Below are 21,906 nucleotides of genomic sequence, written 5' to 3' on the forward strand. Positions count from 1 at the left end.
CAGACACAAAACGTTTTTGTAACATTTGAGGAGCTAAAACTTCCTCAATCAGGCTGGACTTTTAAGTAGCGCGTCTCGGTGGAGATGCCTGAATTATTTGGTAAATTAACCGTGAACCTCTTCCTGTCAGGTTCTTGTTATCGCCATCATGTTGCGTGAAGAGAAAGTGTCCCTTCAGTGCAGCCTGCGCTGCGGCGAGCAGCTCCACGTCTCCAGAGCCTCCGTCCACATCCACTGGGATCACTTCGGCTTTCCGTACGGGACGGCCGACGTCTCCTGCCCGCTGCCGCCGGCCTGCCGGGCGCCGACCCACGTAGCCGTCACGTCAGCGGCCATCAGGAACCAAGGTACCGCAGCGCCACGGGGTTTTCCGTCAGACGCGGTGATGAAAGTTTGTTTACGTGACATTTAGGAAGTTAAATTCACTGGTAAAAGACCAACTGATGGTTTATGAGCGAAAATATGTGCATGTGGAAAGTGAAACATAATTAACCAGAGTTAAACTTTTGGTTAGAAGTTTTACATCCTGTGATGAATTGCTTTGGTGTTCAAACATTTTATTTTATTTATTCATTTCAAACAGGTTTTTAAAAACAAGAAAAAAAAAGCAGGACAGAGAAAATATGACCCAGAACAAAATAATTTGTTTACCACAACTTTCCTGTTTGAAAAGGAAGAACTGAACAGTAATTAATCATGAACCGTATCTTAATTTAATGGAATACTAACTGACTCAGCAATTATCAAAAATGTTTATTAAAACCATGTTAGCATCTGTAAAGATGTAAGAAGAGGTGAGCTGATCGATCCGAAATATCCATACTTTAATTTCAGATTCCCTCATGAAATTCTATTTTTGTATTTTTATTTTTTTCTATTTTTGTATTTTTATTTTTATATTTGTGTATTATATTTTTATTTTTGTACTTTTATATTTTTGTAATTTTTATATTTTCGTACTTTTATATTTTTGTATTTTATATTTTAGTATTATATTTTCATATTTTTATTTTTATAATTTTGTATTTTATTTTTTAGATTTTCGTTTTTTTATATTTTTATTTTTTCGTATTTGTATAGTTTTGTATTTATATTTTTTACATTTTCGTATTTTTATATTTTCATATTTTTATTGTTATATTTTCATATTTTCGTATTTTTATATATTTATTTTTATATTTTTGTATTTTTATTTGTATATTTTCGTATTTTTATATTTTTAGTTTTATATATTTGTATTTTTTATATTTTTAGTTTTATATTTTTGTATTTTTTATATTTTTTAGTTTTATATATTTGTATTTTTTATATTGCTTTCTGGCAGCTGAATGGAGCCTGCAGTTCATTTATTTTTGCCACATTTCTAGAAATGAGAGCTGCGCCTCTTATCACACTAAAAAATAACAACAAACTTTAATCAAAACTTAATTTAAGGCTGAATAAATTTGAGTAGTTACATATTTTTAATTACATTTCTAGGGTTTAGCTAAATAAGTAAAAGACAAAAAACACAAAACCCCCTAAAGATCAGAAGTTTGGTGCTATATTACACTTAAATAATTAATACTGTATTGCTGATATTGGCCCTGTATGCACTTGGTATCAGACAAATACCAAAATATGTAATCTTGCAAAGAAATGTTAATATCTATTCACATTTAATTCTCCTTTCTTGCACATTTAACACTTAGACATCTTGACAGATAAAGCCGCCATCGTTAGCCAGCAGGTTGGCTAGCAGGCAGCCGGATCTCGCTCGCGTGAGGCTCGTTTGAATACTGAATGCTGATTGGCTGTTTACTAGCCGCTGAGGGGTGAATACTGAATGTTGATTGGCTGTTTACGAGCGGCTGAGTAGTTTCAGCTGCAGTCAGACAGACAGACAGACCGCATCCTGATCGGCAAGGTGCGCAGCAGAACCTGAGATAAAGGAGATGTTCCGTTATTTGTGGCAAGTTTCATTTGAGGGGGCAAAACGTTTGTTTGAGGGGGCACTGCCCCCTTTTGCCCCAGCGTATAGCCGGCCCGAGTTCCGTCGCATTTGAGGTGACGAACAGATTTTCCGTTGTTGCGCCGCTAGTCTCGTTGGCATGGCAACCCAAGCGTTGCCATGCCAAATGCGGCTCGGACTCATGTCTCCTTACCCCAGAGTGTTTTGTTTTGTTGATTATAATATTAGCATGTCCTGCTGGACTTATTACTAGGTTTTAACTAAAATTAGGCCTACATTACTTGAATAATAACATAAAGTGGTAAACTCTTGATTTAATTGAAGAAGGGAGGCCTGTGGGTTTTGGAGGAAATTTGGAAACGGGTCCAATGTTTCGTGGTATTGTATGTTCCTTAAGAGCTGTTTGTTAAGTTAAATGTTATATGATGGATGTTCTGCCCTCCAATGTTTTTTTTAGTTAAGAGTTAAGCTTTGAGGCCGTGGCGACAGGGTCTTATGGGTGGGTATAGATCTCGTTTGGTTGTCACTGTCTATATGTTGCATCTTTGAATCGTTGCATTATTTTCCATTTTCTTATACTGTATCTTCCATCCATCCATTTTCTTTACACCCTTGCTGKTGCCTATCTCCAGCTAACGTTCCAGGTGAGAGGCGGGGTCACCCTGGACAGGTCACCAGTCTGTCGCAGGGCAACACAGAGACACAACCATGCACACACACACTCACACCTAGGGGCAATTTAGCCTGACAGTCATGTTTTTGGACTGTGGGAGGAAACCGGAGTACCCGGAGAAAACCCACCATGCACAGGGAGAACATGGAGACTCCCTGCAGAAAGACCGGGGCCAGGAATCAAACCCAGAACCTTCTTGCTGCAAGGCAACAGGTCTACCAACTGCGCCACTGTGCAGCCCTCATACTGCATCTTGCAAATTATAATATGTTTTCTGTAACATGACGAAGTTCCATGTTATAAGCTGGAACATTAATGGACTAAATGGGCAAATGAAGCGTGCAGCCTGTTCAGACCTTCTTCATAGGCGCTCAGTGGATATAGCTTTCATACAGGAATCACACTGAAGATCTGTAGACTTATATAGTGTAGTTAATCCCACCTGCAAACAATATACCTTTTACTCAGCCAGACATCAGCCTTTCTCCAGGTTAGATTACCTATTAGTATCTACTAATTAATTCTCTGTAATTCATAATGTGGCTAATGTACCCTGTTCGCTATCGGATCACAGCATTGTATCGCTCACCTTACGCTTAGAAACATCCCTTCCAAAGCTTCATGTCGACGATTCAATATATCACTGGCCCCGAAAATCAGACGACACCCCTCAGTTCTGCCCATCCCAGTCAAAGTTACCGAGCATCACATATCTCTATATGCGGACGATATTTTACTCTATGTTGGTGACACACGGTCCTCTGTAACACATCTACTATCCATCTTTGATCTGTTCGGCTCACTATCTGGTTATAAAATTAACTGGGGCAAGTCGTCATTGTTGCATCTAAATTCGGTCGCATCAACCCCCCCTTTGCCATCTGGCATCCCAGTGGTGAGCCATTTAAAATATCTCGAGATTGACATCTCTCCCTCTGTATTTCATATAGCTTCACACAACTTTAACCTTATTGAGAAAGATTTACAGCGCTGGTCAAAACTCCCAAATTCTCTTCAAGCCCGTGTGTCGGTAAATAAAATGGATGTTCTTCTGCGTGTTAACGTTTACTCCTCCATGATTCCTCTTGCACCACCAAGGGGTTACTGGGACAGGCTTCACTCTCTCATATCTAAATTCATTTGGAATGGGAAGAAACCTCGTTTGAAATTGAAAACACTTCAAGGAGATAAAACACTGGGGGGCTTAGGTCTAACGAATTTTAAGATGTATTTTTGGCACTAATCTTTGCTTGTATGGTTGAATCCTGAGGCCTGTTTCTTGGAAACCAACTGAAGAAAATCTATCCAAACCATACAGACTGGAGGACTTGGTGTATTCTGATATACCTCCCAAAGAGGCAAAATCACAATTAGAACCCATAATTTCTTCTCTTCTTAGAACCTGTCATTCATCGCTGAATCACAAACACCAACCTGAAACGGCATAAACACTCTGCTATATTTAATAACTTTTCCATCCTCATTGGAAACGAGCCATTTTCCTTCCCTCGGTGGAGAGACGGGGGAGTCAATCTCCTCAAAGACCTTATGAACAATTTGTTCTTTTAGTGACCTGCTAACTGTACGAATGGTTCAAATTTAAAGGTTTATTAAAAACATCCACATCATTTATTTAATTAGAAACATTTTTCTGAACATGATTCATGAAAAAAGAAATCGAGGCCACAGAAAGTCTGGAATTTCCAGATTAATTTCACATATTTATGAAAAAACATCTTCATTGGAATTTCCCATCATTTAAGGCATAAATTTACAACATCAAGACTCTGATATTATATAGTCAGACATTTACAGCAAAACATCTCCCAGATTGAGGGAGTGGATCTAGACGATGTACATCTGGATACTTTCCAAAGTCTCAGTTCTTCAACTTCTGCCATTTTTTGTTGCAAATGAATATTATAGTTTTAATAAACAGCGGCTTGTTTCGGTATTCTATAAGTGTTTTCACCAGTCCCTCCAGCATTTTGTATAAATATTTGGAGATTTTTACTATATTTTGCTAATGTGTGATGCTAGATGTGATTTTTTTATTACTTGCCATTTTTATCACAAGCTACTCGACATCAACTCAGACCGAAGCAGCTGTTGCTTAAACCCAATGTTTCTGAAAAAAATTAGAGAAAAATTAGCAGTAATATCAGAAAAATATGGGCAGTTGTTGATTTTTGTGTGAATTTTGCACATTTGTGAAACACTGGAGGGACATATTTATCACATATGCAGGCCAGAGGGCCACGTTAAAAGCTACTGCGGTCCAGATTTGGCCCCTGAACCTTTAGTTTGACACACGTTATAAGTGAAAAAATCTGAACTGGTACTTTTATCAATATTCAAGGATTGTTGGCTTAAAACAAGCCCCTACATCTTGTTGAAAAGTTACTTGTTAGTTTTGTCTTATTTTAGCGGAACTAAAATGTTTAACCAGATAAAAATCATGGTAATATTTTGTGTTTTTACAGTGTAAGGAGCTGATTGGGTTTGTTCAGCAGCAAATAATTAGCAAACAACCAGCAGCTTCACTTTGCTGTTGGACCCAGAGTCCAGTGAGTTTTGATGCTGGGAACACTGGAACCAGCTGATCCCAATCTGTTGACGATCCAGCCACGCCCACTGGGAACCAGCAGCCCAAACCACCGGCACCCAGAAGGCAGCAGGAGTCGGTGTGAGCTGGGATCAGTTCTGGAGCCGCCATGACTCGAGTTCTGGACCTGCTGCTGCTGAGGAGGCTGCTGCCCAGCCTGACCTTCATCGTCCTCTGCCTCATGCTGCTGCTCCTCATCTTCAGGTGGGTGGAAATGAAGCTTTCCAGCCAAAGCTGGACTCACTGGTGAACGCTGCTGCTGGACTGGGCAGCTCCGTCACTCACACTGCAAACAGTACTAGAGCCAGGGCCGGCCCAAGGCATATGCGAGTTAAGCACCTGCTTAGGGCCTCCAGACCACCAGGGGCCCCGAAGAGCAAAAGCTAACATGACAAAATGATTGAAAAATACAAACTAATCGTTACTTAAAAATGGGAAAAAAATATAATATTATTTTTAGATTAAAATATAATATTTTTACATATTTTAATCTCTTCCTGCTGTTAGCTTCACCACTATTTTAGAAATATAAGATATTAAACTTCTTAACTCGTTTACTTTGAATTTAGTGTTAATCAGATATTACTTTCAGATAGTTAAAATAATGTGACATTTAAACTCCTGTCTGCTTTTCAAAATCCTATTTTTGTTTAATGTTGTTTTCTTCATCAGTAAAGTTAAAACCAGCAGCCATAATAACGTCGGTACGTTGTTGGCTAATTACAAATGATAGAAGCCATGTTACACAGTCAGTGCAGCTTAGGAACGATAAAGCATCTGGTGTTGACATGTTGGTATTGGGGCCCCAAATGAAAAAGTGCTCAGGGCCCCAAAAAGGCTTGGATCGGCCCTGGTTAGAACATGGCAGCATTTACAATGTGGCACATTAAGGTTTGTATCCAGGAACAGTTAAAAATGTTTCTACCCAAAGTAATCCTGCAGTGACGGTCAGCTGTGGTTCTGTTTTATTTTACCTTATAAATGGACAATAAAATATTTATTTTAGAGTCTTGGGAGAGTTTGTTGGGGCAGACGGAAAATTTAGTTTCTGATTTCCTGAAAAACTAAAATTCTGCTAAACTTAATTTTTCTAGGATTTTAGGATCCTTTATTGTTACCTTTCAGTTTGTTTCTGTTGATCAAACAACAAAATATTGTTGAAATTTCTGGAGAGTTTTTATTTTATTGTGAGCGGTCATCTGTACAGATCGAAAGAAAGAGCCAATAAAAGGGAAGATTTTCTAGCAAAAACTTGGAAATTTCTTAGATTGAAAAGCAGACAATTTCCTAAAACCATAATTAATGTCAGGACTTTTCTAGAGGAAAAACTTTTGACATTTCTGAGTTTTAAAATGTGAAAATTTGTCAGAAAAAATATAGAAATGTTGAGATTTATTGGGAATTATGAATACAGATGTGATTGATAATTGAAAACGATTTGCATTGTGAAACTGATGGACATTTAAATTCAACTCTGAGTTTTTTCAGTGTCTCCAACTCATTTGTCTGATTTTCAGATTTTCCTCTGTAACGTGATTTCATATTAGACATGGAAATTAAAATGTTTCTCTTCTCTCACTTCACATCTTTTAAAAAGTAAAATAAAAAAACACAAAGGAAAGAAAAAATAAATCTGTACATAAAAGGACAAAGGAGAAAATGTAGAGAGGGAATATTACAGGATGAAATAAATCAATGCATAATAAAAAAGAAAACAGTAAACATGTAACAAATACGGAATCTGAAAAAATATTAAAAATGTGACGATAAATGCAGAATATGGGAAAAGGATTTAATAAAACTATTAAATTGGAAATAAAGTGAAAAATTAAATAAATGATTGTTACATTAATAAAAGTTACAAACTGATAATTTATGCCATAAAATATAATCAAAAAACAATTTTTTGTGTGTGTTTTGAGATACAACATTTGGCTAATTGATTACTTTAACAAGCTGTTTGTTTATTTCTGTATTCCTGGTTGATTTTGGCAGGATTAGTCCTCCATAAGAACCAGCCTCACTCACTGAGCGTCTGAACAGAGCGAAGAGTTTCCTCACAGAGTTTGCTTTATATTTAACCGTTTACTGTTGGAGCTATTCTTTATTTTTGGGGTTATTCAGACTTTATTTGTAGGTTAATAATTGTTTTTATCTATTTTTGTTTCTCTTTTTTTGAACGGTGGGTCCGGTCAGTGACTGGTATGGGACCAGTATGCACTGGGTCAGCTCTGGGTTTTTACCTGAAGCAACAGGAAACGATGTAAAGTTTGATCATTTTTGCTTTCTTGTCCAATTGGAAACAGTCATAAAAAGCGACCTTGAAGTTTTGGATGTTGGACGTCTTTTTCACGCAATCGAAGCATCAGGTCAGTGCAGCCGCGCCTTTAGGTCGAACCTTTATACGACGTTTGGTTTGACAATCACTGCCACATTTACATTAAACAAATATAACATGGAAAGTATAAAAAGGGGAAAAAAAGGAAACATTCAAATAATTTTGACGGTTAAATGTCCCTATAAAAAACTATTAGGTGGAACTGAGGCATTAGGAGAGATATTTGACGTAACTGTTAATAATTAACTGAGCAGATAAGAAAAGGCGAGTTTCCCAGGACGTCCTGCTCTGCTTCAGGTGAAAAATTTATATCTGAAAGCGGATCTGGACTCCACGCCTTACTGAGTCAAAGTTCTGATAGTTGCTACCTGGGATCAGAGCTGAGCGGATTATTTCCAGCATGAGCCGCGTTCTGGAGCCGCCGGCGCTGAAGCAGCTGAGGTYTGTGACCTACAGCCTCGTCTTCATCCTCGGTGTCGCTCTGCTGCTCTGGAYCTTCAGGTGGGTGAAGCTCTGGAGCCACGAGACGGACAGACAGAGTCGGGTTCAGCTGATGGGATGTAATAAAAAACACAGGAAGCTCCAGTGATTAACTCACCGTAAAATCTAGAAGAAGCAGCAATCTGTTGTAGATTTGCTGCAGTTTTGCTGTTTGGGATCACCTGCATGGCCACTGCTGCAGCAGAAAAACTCAAATATAAACAAAAATCATGAAATGAAATTGACATAAAATGTCAGAAATGAATTGGTGGCTGTTTAGGAACTGATGAAGATGCATTTTGTTGTTTTGAAAAAAAAGTTGGGTTTTATTTCTCAGATTTCTGACTTTAATCCCAGAAGAATTATGGTTTTTATTTTCTGTCTCTAACCCGAGTGAATTTGGAGACTAACACGACTTGATTTCCTTTTCAAACCATCTAATAAAAACCCATCGCTCAGGCAGAGTATGAGGAATGTGATTGGGAAAGATGTTAAAATGATGAAAGTAAAACACAAACAACGTTGCGGGAAACAAAAAGAAAATATGAAATGATCTCTTTACTTAATTCCTGTTGAGCCAATATTATACCTGCTTTCAAAGCCAAATACTGCCACAGTTTCTTCAGATTCCTAATAAATCCATCCTTACATAAATTAATTAAAAAGTAATTTCTCTCTCTATATATATATATATATAAATTTCTTCAGTAATTTCAATCCACTCCTCCTTTTCTGGAAGATCCTGGTTTTCCCGTCTCCTTGTAAATACCACCATTAATTTAGGGAAATTTTGTCTTCAAAGTTCATTTTGTATAAATTTCCTCTCAGACGCGTCGAGTAAAATCACATTAAATATCCAACTCCTGCCAGGAAGGCTGGAGAACCGGAGACTCTGACCTCCAACGTGCTTTTGCTTCATTTTCGAGGGAGAAAAGAAACAACTTTACTGTTTCTCTGCAGAACGACTGACTCCCCAGATTAATGGGCAGCCAGAATTGCTCATGTTTAGAAAAACAGGAAACGTTTAATCAGCTGCTCAGGTCTGTTTAATCCCCTAAATGTCATGAATTTTATGGAACAATGAGGAAAATAACTTATTTACGCTACTATGATTGTTATAGATGAATTATTTATCTCCACTGGCTGTTTCAATTCGTAGTTGTTTAGGCTGATCAGAGAGGTGGAGTATTGATCCGTCTGTTTTTGTTGCTCTGCAGTTCAGACAGGATGTTGCCTCCCCGGATGCTTGTGATGCAGCTGTCGGACGAGCCGGCCGGGGTCCAGAACCAAACCACAGGAACCACAGGTCCACTCTGTGCTTTTATCTGCAGCGATGCTCAGTTAGAAAACAGAGAAAATCAAGAACAGATGCAGATTTTTCATGTTTTAGGGGAATAAAAAATAGATTCCCATTCACTAAAGTTTATGAATTTATCATATTTTTGTAGTAACTACAACAAACATTGACCTTTTTTTTTCTTCAAAACCAAATCTTTTTATATAAGGAAATAATTACCCTCAAATTTTAGAAACTATGATCTGCATATCAGTTTTAAATATGTATTAAAATACATATTTGTAGTTTATCATTGGCCAGATAAAATAAAAAGTTGTCACCTGTAATGAAGGTCTTCATTACTTTGGCTGTACAACAATGAAAATGTGTTAAATGACAAAAGAAAAGCATGTTGAATGATGAATGAAACGGATAGAAACAGATTGAAGCATTTTGTTGATTGTGTGTTTTTATGCAGTGGCATCTCAGCTGGAACTGATGCTGACCTGTTAAAACACAACAAACAAAGGGATAATATAAGTATTGTGATTGTTGGAAATGTTCGAACCCTGGGTCCGAATTCAGGGTCTGCATCCTTCGAAGGACGGATTTGTAGGCCCATTACGTCATAGCGTGGCGACAAGGCCTGTCCGAATTTTTATTTTTTATTTATTTATTTTTTTAATTTTCAAAGAACTTTATTAAAGTTAAATTAGTATACATCAAAAATAACATAGTGAAGTATACAACACAACAGTAAACAGAACAGCCAGGGGTGGTTAGATAAGAACATGCAAAGACGTACAAATTGAAATTGTCCTTAAAGCCTTTTCATTTGTCGATTCTGCTATTGATTTGATATATAGTTCCATATCTTTAATGAAAAGAGAGAAACAAAGTGTTTTATTAGCAAATTTGCATTTATGAATGTAAAATTTAGCAAAGAGTATTAGCAGGTTTATTATAAAGAAATGTTTAGCATCCTTCTTATGGAACCTATAGAAACAAAATAAAACATTTTCCCAGCATAAGGAAACATTCTGTAAAATATGGTCATTAATAAACCTGCTAAAGGCCTGTCCGAATTCAAAGACTCCTTCAAATGCGTCCTTCAAATGCGTCCTTCTTTTCCCCAGATTTGAAGGATGTATCCTTCACGGCCCACGATATCCCATAATTCATTGCGGGTTCCAACTGGAGCGTCAATGGCGGTGAATAGCCACAAATTATTTAGCTATATAACACTTTAAATGACACAACGTGATTTGGTACAACGTTTTTAGGCGAGAATGTAAGTGTGTAAGTCTCAGATATCTGCTCGGTTCATCAATACATCACCTAATTGCTATATTGCTCTGACATTTTCGGACCTGTCTGCTACCGCTGCGTTAGCAGCTAGCTCCCCCCCCCCCCACCAGCTGGCTGGGCGCTCCGGGTTCGGTACACCGAGAGAAAACGCCTAACTCCTGGCACATTGTTATAAAAACTCCCGCTAGCTTTCCCCAATGAGTGGGAGTTAAACGCCCATATTATTCAGACAGGTCTGGTTGGAAAATGTTTGGTTTATAAAGTATTTCAAAGCAGAGCCCATCGGTTTGATTGATTAATTAAAGTTGAGCCTTCAAACATAATAGGCTTATTTAACGTAATGTTCTATCTGCGATGTGGAGAGCATTATATTTGTTAATTAATAATTTGTATTCCTTGTAGAAAAGTGCAGTACACATTTGAACATCTTAGACTCAAACTAAGACTTCCTTTTTACTAAGGAACATCATTCTTTAATATAAAAGGTGAAGAATAATTTAGAAATCAGTAATACATGACTAAAAAACAAACCTTCGCTCTGTTTTTTTATTAAAGCGTTTTAAAGTGGACTGGTGTGAATGAACCAACACCAATTGCTGCTCCCCATGATTACACCCGATTGATCCCACTGATTCTGTTTTGTTGTCCACTAACCTGAACGTTTCCACTTAGCTTCTTCCTGATTAGCATGTTTTAATGTTTTTCCTCTTCCAGTTCTCAAAGGACAGTCGGCCCATCTGATAAGAGTCAAAGGCTCCAAAACGCTGCTGGTGTCTGCTTTTCTGGAGCATCGAACCAAACCCAGGAAGGTAAGAAAAAAAAAATCACTGGAATCTATGATGCAACATTAAAACATGCAGCCTGTTCCCATCAGAGCCTGCATCACCAGGCATCTTTACACGCTCTGTTAGAGTTGCACTTCCTTCCATGGGGGAAAAGTTGCTGCCAAAGAGGCATGTGAAGTTGTTGATTGAAATGTGCTGATTAGTTGTCAGCAGACATCTGAGTTCACAGAGGCATGGAGGAAAACGCAGCGAAAATGTGGGCGGAAAAAACAAACTTGGAATTTTCAAGATTAATTTTGCAGATGTAGAAAACAAACATTTAGTAAAAAAGCCAGACATTTGTGATAGAAGGTGACGCGTCCTCTGAGACTGAGCTGGTGAGTTTAGGAGATTCACATGTGAATATTTCTCTGGGTTTGTTCCTTTGGATCAGAACAATTTGTCCCGGCTGCAGAACCGCATTAAAGCTGCAGGATGGAATTTTTATGAACATTTTTTGTATTTCTGTTGAAACTGTCACCATGTCGTTACTGTTTATGAGGCATATAATCAGTGAAAAAATCCAATCTGCCTTCTCCCAGAGTCAGGAGGCGGGTCTTAGTGCTGTCAATCACAGTGCTGTGCGGCGCTGCTCGTCCTTCTCCCTCCTCCCCATTTTCTCTCTGGAAGAAAACGAATGCTCAGGATGGTTAGTATGACTGCCGGTGATGGTGAACAAACAGTTTTCCTGTAACTGGAAGTTGTTTCTCCACCATTAGCAAGTGTAGCAGCACGTGCATGAGGATGAGTGACAACGCTAAGCCCCTCCCCTTGGCTCTTATTGGTTTAATAGGTGCATTTTTCAGATGGGAGTAGTAGCTCGGGGAGGAGATTAATCTTTTCACAGATTATCTGTAACAACATGGTGAGTGTTTTAACAATTATGTAGAAAATATATTTTTCAAAAAAGTTGCAAACTGCAGCTTCAACGCCTCACATGGGATTTGGGAGATAATGTTCTGCTACAGGAAAAAAGAGTGGACTTCCACTTCCATCTTGTAAAATATCCAGACTCAAATCTCCTTAATTTATTAAATCTTTCATTTTTCTCCTGTAAATTTCTGAAATTAAAACGTCAGCTCATCGTTTCTCAACCGGGTTCTCGAGGCTCGCTGCGTGTTTTACATGTTTCTCTGCTTCAGCACGCCTGACTTCCCCTGACGACGGATGAACAGGCTGAAATCCTCTGAACCGGAGGTGTTAAAACAGCAAAACGTCTAAACCCTGCAGAGCTGTGAGCACGAGGCTGGGAAACATGGTGTCAGACCATACCTTGATTTTAACAGTGTAAATTTATGCCTTATATTCTTGGGAGCAGGGAAGGAAATTCTTGTAAATTTGCCACTTTTTGATGTCAGACATTACTTTTTTCTTGTAAATATTTGAAATTTTTCTAGAGATTTTTGGTCCTTTTTTGGCCACTTTTTTATCGCTGACAGAATATTTCCGTAATATTCCATCACACAGTCCCATAAAACAAGAATAACATTTAAAACGACATTTACAACACAAACATAAGATGCTTTACTGGCAAAGCTGAATTTAGCCACTGCAAACAAACACCAAAGTTAATGTTTAATCAGCCTCACTTGTGCAGCTCATTTAAGCAGAAATGAAATTCAAAGTTTACATCATAAAACCATAAAATACCATAGAAACCAGTAAGAGACGTTACATTTATCAAGTGCCGTTGTTCAGGGTAAATATGTTGGTCAGAACTTACGAACAGCAGCTCCAAACAGGTTTTCAGCCTTGATCTAAAGGAACCTGGTGTTTCGGCCGTTTTGCAGTTTTCTGGAAGTTTGATCCAGATTTGTGGTGCATAGAAGCTGAAAGCTGCTTCTCCATGTTTGTTCTGGTTCTGGAGATCCAGAACATTAAAGAGGAACTGAATGCAGAGCAGCTGAGGCGTTCAGTAGATGATGAAGATTTCATGTAAATATAAAGATACAGGGAACCAGAGGAGAACAAAAAAAATCACAGGAACTGGTAAAATCTGGGACGTCACGGGATTTAAAGGTGTGTAAGTACTGGGAGAGAGAATGTGGAGTAAAGGACCTGAGCTGATTGGCTGATTACAGGTGAGAGAGAGAGGGACGGGGGCGAGGGAGAGTCTAACAGTAAATCAAAACTAAACAGAGGAAACGTAATTAAGAATAATTACAGAAGAAATAAACGTAATAAACTAGAATCACTAAGAAAGAGCTGAATGAAAGTAAAATAGAAACGAGGCTCATGGAACTAGATTGACATAAACACCAAAACTTAACCAAACAGTTAACATCCATGTCCAAATGTTTGTTTTTCTGTTCATCCATCCATTTTCTTGCACCCTTGTCCCTCAGTGGGGTCAGGATGTGCTGGTGTCCATCTCCAGCTATCGTTTCGGGCGAGAGGCGGGGTCACCCTGGACAGGTCGCCAGTCTGTCACAGGGCAACATAGAGATACACAGGACACACAACCATGCACACACACACTCACACCTAGGGGCAATTTGGAGAGGCCAATTAACCTGACAGTCATGTTTTTGGACTGTGGGAGGAAACCAGAGTACCCGGAGACAGTGGCGCAAAAAGTGGGTATGCAGGGTATGCAACGCATAGGGGCGCAGCACCAGAGGGGGCGCCAAAACCCCGTCTGGAGGGGGCGGCGCGCCGATGATGTTTTCCCTTACACTTAGCTTCTTCACCCTGACGTTCCTTACCTCGGAGGGGGGGTCTATGTTTTCGCATCCACCTGAATAATGTGTAGTTGCGCCACTGCCCGGAGAAAACCCACCATGCACAGGGAGAACATGGAGACTCCATGCAGAAAGACCGGGGCCGGGAATCGAACCCAGAACCTTCTTGCTGCAAGGCAACAGCTCTACCCACTGCGCCACTGTGCAGCCTGTTTTTTTTTTGTTTTTTTTTTCTGTTTTTTTTCTGTTCATTTGAATGATATTTAAAAAGTTTTTCTGCTGTGAATATCCGATTGTTCAGTTTTCTGAGATGTTTCATGGAAGACGCATTAGATGATTTAATCTACTTTATTATCCTGTCAGGTTCTTGTTATCGCCATCATGTTGCGTGAAGAGAAAGTGTCCCTTCAGTGCAGCCTGCCCTGCGGCGAGCAGCTCCACGTCTCCAGAGCCTCCGTCGACATCCACTGGGATCACTTCGGCTTTCCGTACGGGACGGCCGACGTCTCCTGCCCGCTGCCGCCGGCCTGCCGGGCGCCGACCCACGTAGCCGTCACGTCAGCGGCCATCAGGAACCAAGGTACCGCAGCGCTGCACGGGTTGCTATGGCAACGCAGGGGGGAAGCATGCAGACCAGGGTTTTATTTCGGGTAACCAGGTGGAGGGGCCAGGAGATGCAGTACGACTTTGGTTTGTTAGGCTACGTTCACACAGCAGGTCTTTATGCTCAGTCCAATTAATTCTTCCATTTTTTAAAAATGTGGTTGTGATCAAACGTCTGAGCGGAGAGAAGCACAGCTTGAGCAGCGAAAATGTATTTGGTAAAAAGTCTACTGAAGCAAGAGTTCCTGATCAAATTATAACCATTTAAAAATTACATTTTCAGGACTAAAATGACAATAATTCATACAAGTCACACAAAAAAATAACAAAATTGGGCAAAATATTTTATTTTCCAAATCAGTTTCTTTCAATAAAAAAGTGAAGAAACTTTAACAGAATCTGCAGGTCTGAGTCTGTCTGGTGACTTTCTGCTTAAAACATGTTTGTTTTAAATTTTACTCGAGTGTAGGAACACTTAAAATAAAATTACTCAAGTAAAAGTAAAAAGCACAGAGGAGTAAAAATATTCCTAACAGTAAAAAAAAAAATGTAACTAGTTACTATCCTCCCAGCAACCCTCCCGACCCCACTGAGGGACAAGGGTGTCAAGAAAATGGATGGATGGATGGATGGATAGTTACTGTCCTCCTCATAGACGCCACACAGCAGCATCAGTGGATCCGTTTAAATTTAAATTCAGCAATGAGAGCCGACGGCATCGACAGCGGATCAAATTAAACGAAGGAAGCTGATGAAAGAGAGCGTAGCTAACAGCAACAGGCTTTGACTGCAGTCTGTAGAGAAGTGTGTTTGGATTGTGATGTGATGCGTTCACTGACTCAGAGTAATAATTGTAATGTTCAGCCCCTGTTTACACCTGGATTTACTGTTTGGTTTCTTCTGGTGCCGAATTCCGACTCCCGTCTCACATGAATGACGTAAACGTTGGATGAAATGCGACATGACCGTTCAGACTGCAAACACTTTGACAACTATCGGAAATGTATCTGATTTAGTTCAACATGGGGAAGTGGCACGATTAAAAAGATCAGGATTAGGTCGGATACGTGCAAAATAAAAATGGGATTTAGTTGATATTTGCCTGCTGTGTAACGTAGCGACGCGGAGCTGAGCGTCGTCTGCGAAACGTTGAATATTGAAACGTTGTCTAGAGAAAGAAGGTAGCTGGTGAAGAGAATAGAGCCCTGAGGCACACCTCAAGTGATGGAGGAAGGGTGGCGGCCATCTTGGTTATTTTTGAGGGATATTGTCTTCTCTCTCTTTGTGGGTTAGGTGAAGCTGACCTCGAGTTTTTGGAGGTTCAGAATCAAAAAGCGCTGAAAGTCTTTCCGTACAACTTCACCAGCTGTTTCTCCACCATGTACAACTACACCAACATCCTGCAGGTAACATCCATCAATCAGTCAATCAATCAGTCAATCAGTCAGTCAAGGTCATTTGTTTGTAGCACATTTTATCAACAAGGCAGTTCAAAGTGCATTGAAACACATTTTAAGGTGACAAACAGCATCATAAAAGTTCAAATCGAACCAAGCGAAGCTAATTCCAAACCAAAGATCATTTTCTGCGCCACTGCTTTGTAAATGAACTCTGTTGTAACTCCAGGGTGACTTTTACAGTGCAAACTGTGTTGCAGCTGGTGCAGACGGTGGAGATGCTGCAGTTGTTGGGCGTGAACAGAATCGTCATCTACAAGACGAACTGCAGCAACGAGACGCAGCGCGTCCTGGACTACTACACTGACAAAGGTCCAGCACGCTGACTCACACCTCCATAAACACGGTTAGCATAACACGGCGCTTGGCTTAATATTTAATATGTGAAAACGATGCATGAGTTAGAAAACTAAAACGCCTTCAAAACCGTTTGTGGAGAGGAAACATATCCTCAGTTATACTTAATATTCTGTTTTTAAAATGGTTTGAATTTTTAGTTTTTACTTTGTTCTTTGCTATGAGAGAAGATGCGACACGGACGGCCTGCAAATCCTTTGATAAAGCACATTTAAAAACCACTTTAGAACAAAAGAAGCCTGAAAACAACTCAGAGGTTGAGGTGGAAGTGACATCATGATGCCACAGGAAGCTGGGAGATGATAGAAGCATAAATGATGAAACGACTTTTATTCTGACAGTCAGTCCAGATCCAAAGTGTCGGCTTTTTGCTTCTGATCAAAACAGCCGTTTTTATTTTATCTCGGTGAATAATTTAGCAGGAGTCTAAAAGAGTGGATGAACTTTTTAATAGTGTGTAAATGTGAGACGTCTCAGAAGTCAGATCCATGAACACCGAGTTGAACGTATTGATTATTGGTTTAGATCGTGTTAAGAAGTAGCTCTAAACTGATGATTAATTTTATTACAGTGGAAATATTTGAGGGAAAATGTTTTGCTTTTCTTTTTGGCCCTTTGATGACAACATTGATAAGTTATTTTCAAATACACAACACATTAAAAGATATTCTGCTGTTTGGGTTTATAAATGAGTTTTTTTTCCTTTTAATTGTCTGAGTGTAAACTAAAAGCAGCCGTCCGTCTCCAGGCCTGGTGGAGGTGATTCCTTGGTCTCTGTCAAAATACCTGAATGTTTCTCGAAGAGCTCGTCCAAGTCAAAGTCCTGGTGACCTTCACTACTTCGGTCAGATCCCGGCGCTCAACGACTGCCTGTACAGATCCATGTACCGGTCCAGATACGTGGCGCTGCACGACCCGGACGAGCTCATCCTGCCGCAGACGGTCGACAGGTACTGAGAGCTGACCCGTCCAGGTGACATTTACCCTTAAATATCTAATGGCATCAAGTTACTTCACTGTGTTTAACTGGCTCTTCACCTGCAAGATCAGCAAAAAGTATTTCATGATTTTGAAGTGGCAGAAAAAGGTTTCGTGATTCTTTTTCAAACATGATGTGATGGTGATTATATTGCTCAAAGGAAGTTTAAGTTGTTTGATCTCCCAGCGTGGATGAAAACGGGAGAGAAAGTTTATTTATGCAGCAAAAAGCAGAACAACAAATCCAAGAAAATATGTTCAAGCATATCATGTTTCCCTCCTCACCTGTGGGGGCGCTACACCAAGAACCGCTGAAGGAAACGACATGAAAACCTCTGAGGACACTGAGCACAACTTCTTTCTTCACTAAAATGAAATGGTGTCAGATATTATTAATACGACACGGGAAAGAAATGGAAATTCAGCAACTACAGCCAATTTATTATGGAAGCATCAATCATAAGATATAATTCAACCACTTATTAAATATTTAAAAGACACAAAATGAGGTGTATGTATATAATATAGTTATTTTAAGGTTTTAAAGATACATTTCTGGATAACGTCTTCGTCCAGTTGATGGCGGTAATGCACCAAGCCTGTAAACCATAGAAGAAGAAGATATTAGGGGTTGTAGGATTTCTCTTTAGCCTTTGATGAAAAACCACGGGTTGTTTCTCCTGATGGCGCTAAGCTAACAGGTTTGTTTTGGTTTTATTTACCCAGAATGCCCTGCCCTGTATTCCACTTCCTGCTTTTGGAGCGATCTTTGGTCCGCTTGGCGTTCACATACGCATTCAGACCGAACCGGAGTTCACTTCAACCGAACCCAGACGAAGGTTTGGAGGACCAGAGGTCAAAGTTTGATTAGCATTCACACCTCACAACCGAACCGGACTTTCCAGGCAAACGGACTGGAGTCTCCTGCAGATAGAAAACCCAAACAGAGGAAGTGAACTAATTGATGTCAACATTTCTCCATTAAACACGTCTACAAACTTCTGACCAATCACACAACAGCTGCGAACTATTTTCACCATGCGACTGGATCAGTGAAGCTGATTTCGTAGCTCCTGATGAAACGTAGCAGATCTTTGAGTTGAGTCACGTTTTATGACGCGATAGCCACCTTTGTGTTTTCCCTCCTGTTCCGCCTTTTGAAAGTGTTTTACTGATTCGGACCTGCTTCCTGCAGCTGGTCGCAGCTGCTGCCGCTTCTGGAGAAGAGACACGGCGTTGACCGGTGCTTTATCTTCGAGAACAACTGGTTCCCCACCGAATTCACGGTGCGTCCTCCGCCGCCGAACGTCCTGCCTGCGTTGGGCCGCTGGCGCGACGTGTTCGGGGTCAACATCCTGACTCACCTGTACAGCGAACCTGTCCAACCCAAACCCGTCTTCAACAACTACAAGATCATCACCAACCCTCGGTCCGTGTTCGTCGTCACCGTCCACGGAGTCCTGCGGTCGCAGAAGAACTGCGCCTGGGTGGACAGGAAGACCGCCCGCATGTACCACACCAAGTAAGCCAGCGCTGCACATCGACCTGCCAGAACAAACGGATTCACCTTTCAGCTGTGAACTGTTCGACCTTAAACAGCTCACCTGGACATCAACCAAATCCTCCCCAAAGTTGGTTTTGGTTGAATTTGTCCTTAAATCGTCCCAAAGAATTTGTGATTCTGATGATTTTATGCAACTTTTCAGTTCAGGTCAGATGAACTTTATTGTCCCTAAAGGACAATAAAGAGACAATTTGCTTTGAAGATAAATGACATCAAGATAAAACAATAAAAAATACACAACATCCATACAGACCATTTAATTACCAACACAGTTTCTTTAAGCTTATCTCAAATTATTAATGAGGCTAACGAGGATAAATGTAACTTTCTGTTACATTAATCAGCCTGCAGAGCGATGAAGAGGATGGCGGCCTTGGCTTCCTCGTTTCTCTGGTTCTGCAGATTTGAACGGTTGTGGAGGAGAGAACCAGACGATGCTGTTCAGCGTTAAAACGACTCAATAAAACCAGAGTTAAACATTTCATAAAAACACTGTCAACGTTTAAACTACTTGATTTCCGAGAGGTTATTGCAAACCACACACAGCAGTAATGGCATTTAAAATCAGGAATATTTTTGCGTTGCTTCGTATGTTTGAGCGTAAAATGTGACACGGATCCCATTTCCGGACGTTTCCCTCTGTTCCTGCAGAGCTCGAGGACAAAGTGGACTGAAAGCCCAGCAGCTGGTTTATGACGGCCGGCTGCTGAGCTACAGCGGCCGCCTGACGTCCGCCGTCGACGCCGTCCTGAACGAGACGCGGCTCCTGCCTGAGTGAGCCGGTGGCGCAGCGCTTCTGTTCACGTCGTCAGCAGGAAGGACATTTAATCAATTTATATGGACCATATGTTTCTGACTTTATATGTTTCTGTAAATTAAAGCTATTTCAAAAACACTTCATCTTTTAAGTGAAGATAAAGCTGGAAAAGGCCTTTTTATAAAGAAACAATGAGTTACAGTCTGTTCCTGTTGAAGGACGATCTGAGGAGACAAACGGTCACCAAGCTGAGACGTCAGACGGATGGAAGGACTTCATGGCTTAGAAATTATTCGTTTAGCGCAGACCAGGACATTTAAAAGTATCCAACAAATTAAAATCTTGGAGAGGAGAGGGAGAACTTCCTCACTTTTCTCCAGTTTTTAATTTAAAGTGTCGGCTGGTGAGAAATCAGACATTTTTCCAATGAGTCGCATCCTGGAGCTGCCAGGCCTGCAGAAGTCCTGGACGTTTTGCTTCATCATGACGGTTTCCTGTGTTGTGCTGCTCTGGACGATCAGGTGGGAGGAAAACACGGAGATCTGCTTTTCTACAGACAAAACGTTTCCGCTGACGGGGAGTTTTACGGGGTTTAGAGGCCCAGTTGACGGCGTTCAACTAAAAACCTAGAGGTTGGAGTCCTTGTCAAACGGTGTTTTTGACTAAAGTCCCAGAGGGTTGGAGTCCCAGTTAAACGACGTTTAACTGAAGTCCTAAAAGGGGTTTTAATGTTTTTATCTTTTTTTAAAATCTCTCTTACTGTTTCTTTTCCTCACCATTTATTCAATGTCACTTTCTGTTTTTATTTTAATTATGTAAAGCACTTTGAAATGCCTTGCTGCTGAAATGTGCTATACAAATAAAATTTGATTGATTGATTGATTGAGAGAGGAAGACGCCCGTTATTAGTTTGATGTTTGGCAGCAGATGCAGCTTAGAAACACTGATACGTTCCCAGAGTGGAGAAATAATCAATGTTATTGATTCTACATTTGGAGAACAGGATGGTAGCTGGGGAAGTCAAAAGTTATAGATATTATGCTTTAAACATGAGTTCTAGTTAAGATTTTCTTTTATTTGGCCTCAGTTAACTACAAATGTCTTCAAGCTTTTAACAAAAAGTCGTTTTTATTCTGTATGTTTTTGTTTTGAGATTTCAGGTGGAAATTAGCATTTATAGCGTGTTATAGAGGGTCTGCAGGTCCAAATGGGTGTAAAACCAGTCAGTTTCAGAACAGTTCTGCAGACGAATAGAGGATGAAAACCCTCAGCAGCTCTGAGGATGTTCATGTGATTTCACTGAAGCAGGTTTACTCTTACAGTCCACCTGTTGATGGGAAATGAGAGGAAAACCAAAACGGTACAAATATTAAAACATGGTCAAAAAATAAATCTATACATAAATGGATAAAAGAGAAAATATTACAGGTAAAATAAATGTCAGTACATATTTAAGACGTACAGAATATGAAAAATGTAAAGCGACAAATTAAAAATATTTGATAGACACTGAATGTGAAAGGAAAATAATATAAAATTGTAAATAAAGTGGAAAATTAAGTAAAAGTGATTATTTAATTTTCACTTAAGTTGACGATAAAAACAAATATTGCATCAAAAAACTTTTTTGTTGTTTTTTGGAATCAACAAAAGTAATGGTTTCTGTTATTGCTATTATCATTTTCTTTTTCTATTTTGATATTGAATTAAGTATTTTTATGTATATTTCTAATTTCGAGTTTTGGCATCTATTGTAATTAACTTTATTGCAGTAGCAGAAAGATACCAGTAGGAGGCAGTGTGCTCTCTAATCGCTCCAGAGTCTGTTTCTCTGGCAACCGGCTTGAATTGAGAAGAACGGAAGACACATGTGTTTCTGTTGGCATGTTTATGTACAAAAAATACAAATGCATTGCATGTTTATACAGTACATACTGTATAAATGATGTATATACAGTGTATACATTGTTTATACAGTATATAAACAATATACTGTATATATACAGTATACAATATATTGTATATATACAGTATACATTGTATATACAATGTAT

The 21,906-nt window shown here is 39.6% G+C and overlaps 2 protein-coding genes across 5 annotated transcripts; both read left to right on the forward strand.

Moving 5' to 3' along the window:
- Positions 1–67: 67 nt before the first annotated feature.
- On the forward strand, positions 68–17,390 carry LOC103475240 (uncharacterized). Of its 4 annotated transcripts, none has more exons than XM_008426713.2 (8): positions 68–347; positions 5,108–5,433; positions 9,265–9,353; positions 11,346–11,440; positions 14,500–14,716; positions 16,033–16,145; positions 16,397–16,542; positions 17,302–17,390. In XM_008426713.2, the coding sequence occupies exons 2-7, from the start codon at positions 5,339–5,341 to the stop codon at positions 16,520–16,522; spliced, it is 735 nt and encodes a 244-aa protein (XP_008424935.1). In that variant the 5' UTR covers positions 68–347; positions 5,108–5,338; the 3' UTR covers positions 16,523–16,542; positions 17,302–17,390. The 4 variants fall into 4 exon arrangements, with proteins under 4 accessions (XP_008424935.1, XP_008424932.1, XP_008424934.1 ...); XM_008426710.2 differs by lacking the exon at positions 68–347 and adding an exon at positions 1,872–1,906; XM_008426712.2 differs by lacking the exon at positions 68–347 and adding an exon at positions 1,959–2,046.
- LOC103475304 (uncharacterized) lies at positions 16,593–19,990 on the forward strand. The gene is made up of 4 exons (XM_008426828.1): positions 16,593–16,596; positions 17,302–17,503; positions 18,727–19,053; positions 19,747–19,990. Exons 1-4 carry the CDS (start codon positions 16,593–16,595, stop codon positions 19,871–19,873), a joined length of 660 nt encoding a protein of 219 aa, XP_008425050.1. The 3' UTR covers positions 19,874–19,990.
- The last annotated feature ends 1,916 nt before the right edge of the window (positions 19,991–21,906 follow it).

The sequence above is a fragment of the Poecilia reticulata genome, linkage group LG13, assembly GCF_000633615.1.
Source record: "Poecilia reticulata strain Guanapo linkage group LG13, Guppy_female_1.0+MT, whole genome shotgun sequence".
In the NCBI taxonomy this organism is placed as follows: Eukaryota; Metazoa; Chordata; class Actinopteri; order Cyprinodontiformes; family Poeciliidae; genus Poecilia; species Poecilia reticulata.

What these genes read in the sequence shown, in the direction of transcription:
- LOC103475304 (XM_008426828.1), top strand. An exon ending in CTGCCGCAGACGGTCGACAG is followed by an intron (nt 17,504 to 18,726) that starts GTACTGAGAGCT and finishes TGCTTCCTGCAG; the next exon opens with CTGGTCGCAGCTGCTGCCGC. An exon ending in GCCCGCATGTACCACACCAA is followed by an intron (nt 19,054 to 19,746) that starts GTAAGCCAGCGC and finishes CTGTTCCTGCAG; the next exon opens with AGCTCGAGGACAAAGTGGAC.
- LOC103475240 (XM_008426713.2), top strand. Translation starts at nt 5,339, where the DNA reads ATGACTCGAGTTCTGGACCTGCTGCTGCTGAGGAGGCTGCTGCCCAGC. An exon ending in AGCGGCCATCAGGAACCAAG is followed by an intron (nt 14,717 to 16,032) that starts GTACCGCAGCGC and finishes TTTGTGGGTTAG; the next exon opens with GTGAAGCTGACCTCGAGTTT. An exon ending in ACTACACCAACATCCTGCAG is followed by an intron (nt 16,146 to 16,396) that starts GTAACATCCATC and finishes ACTGTGTTGCAG; the next exon opens with CTGGTGCAGACGGTGGAGAT.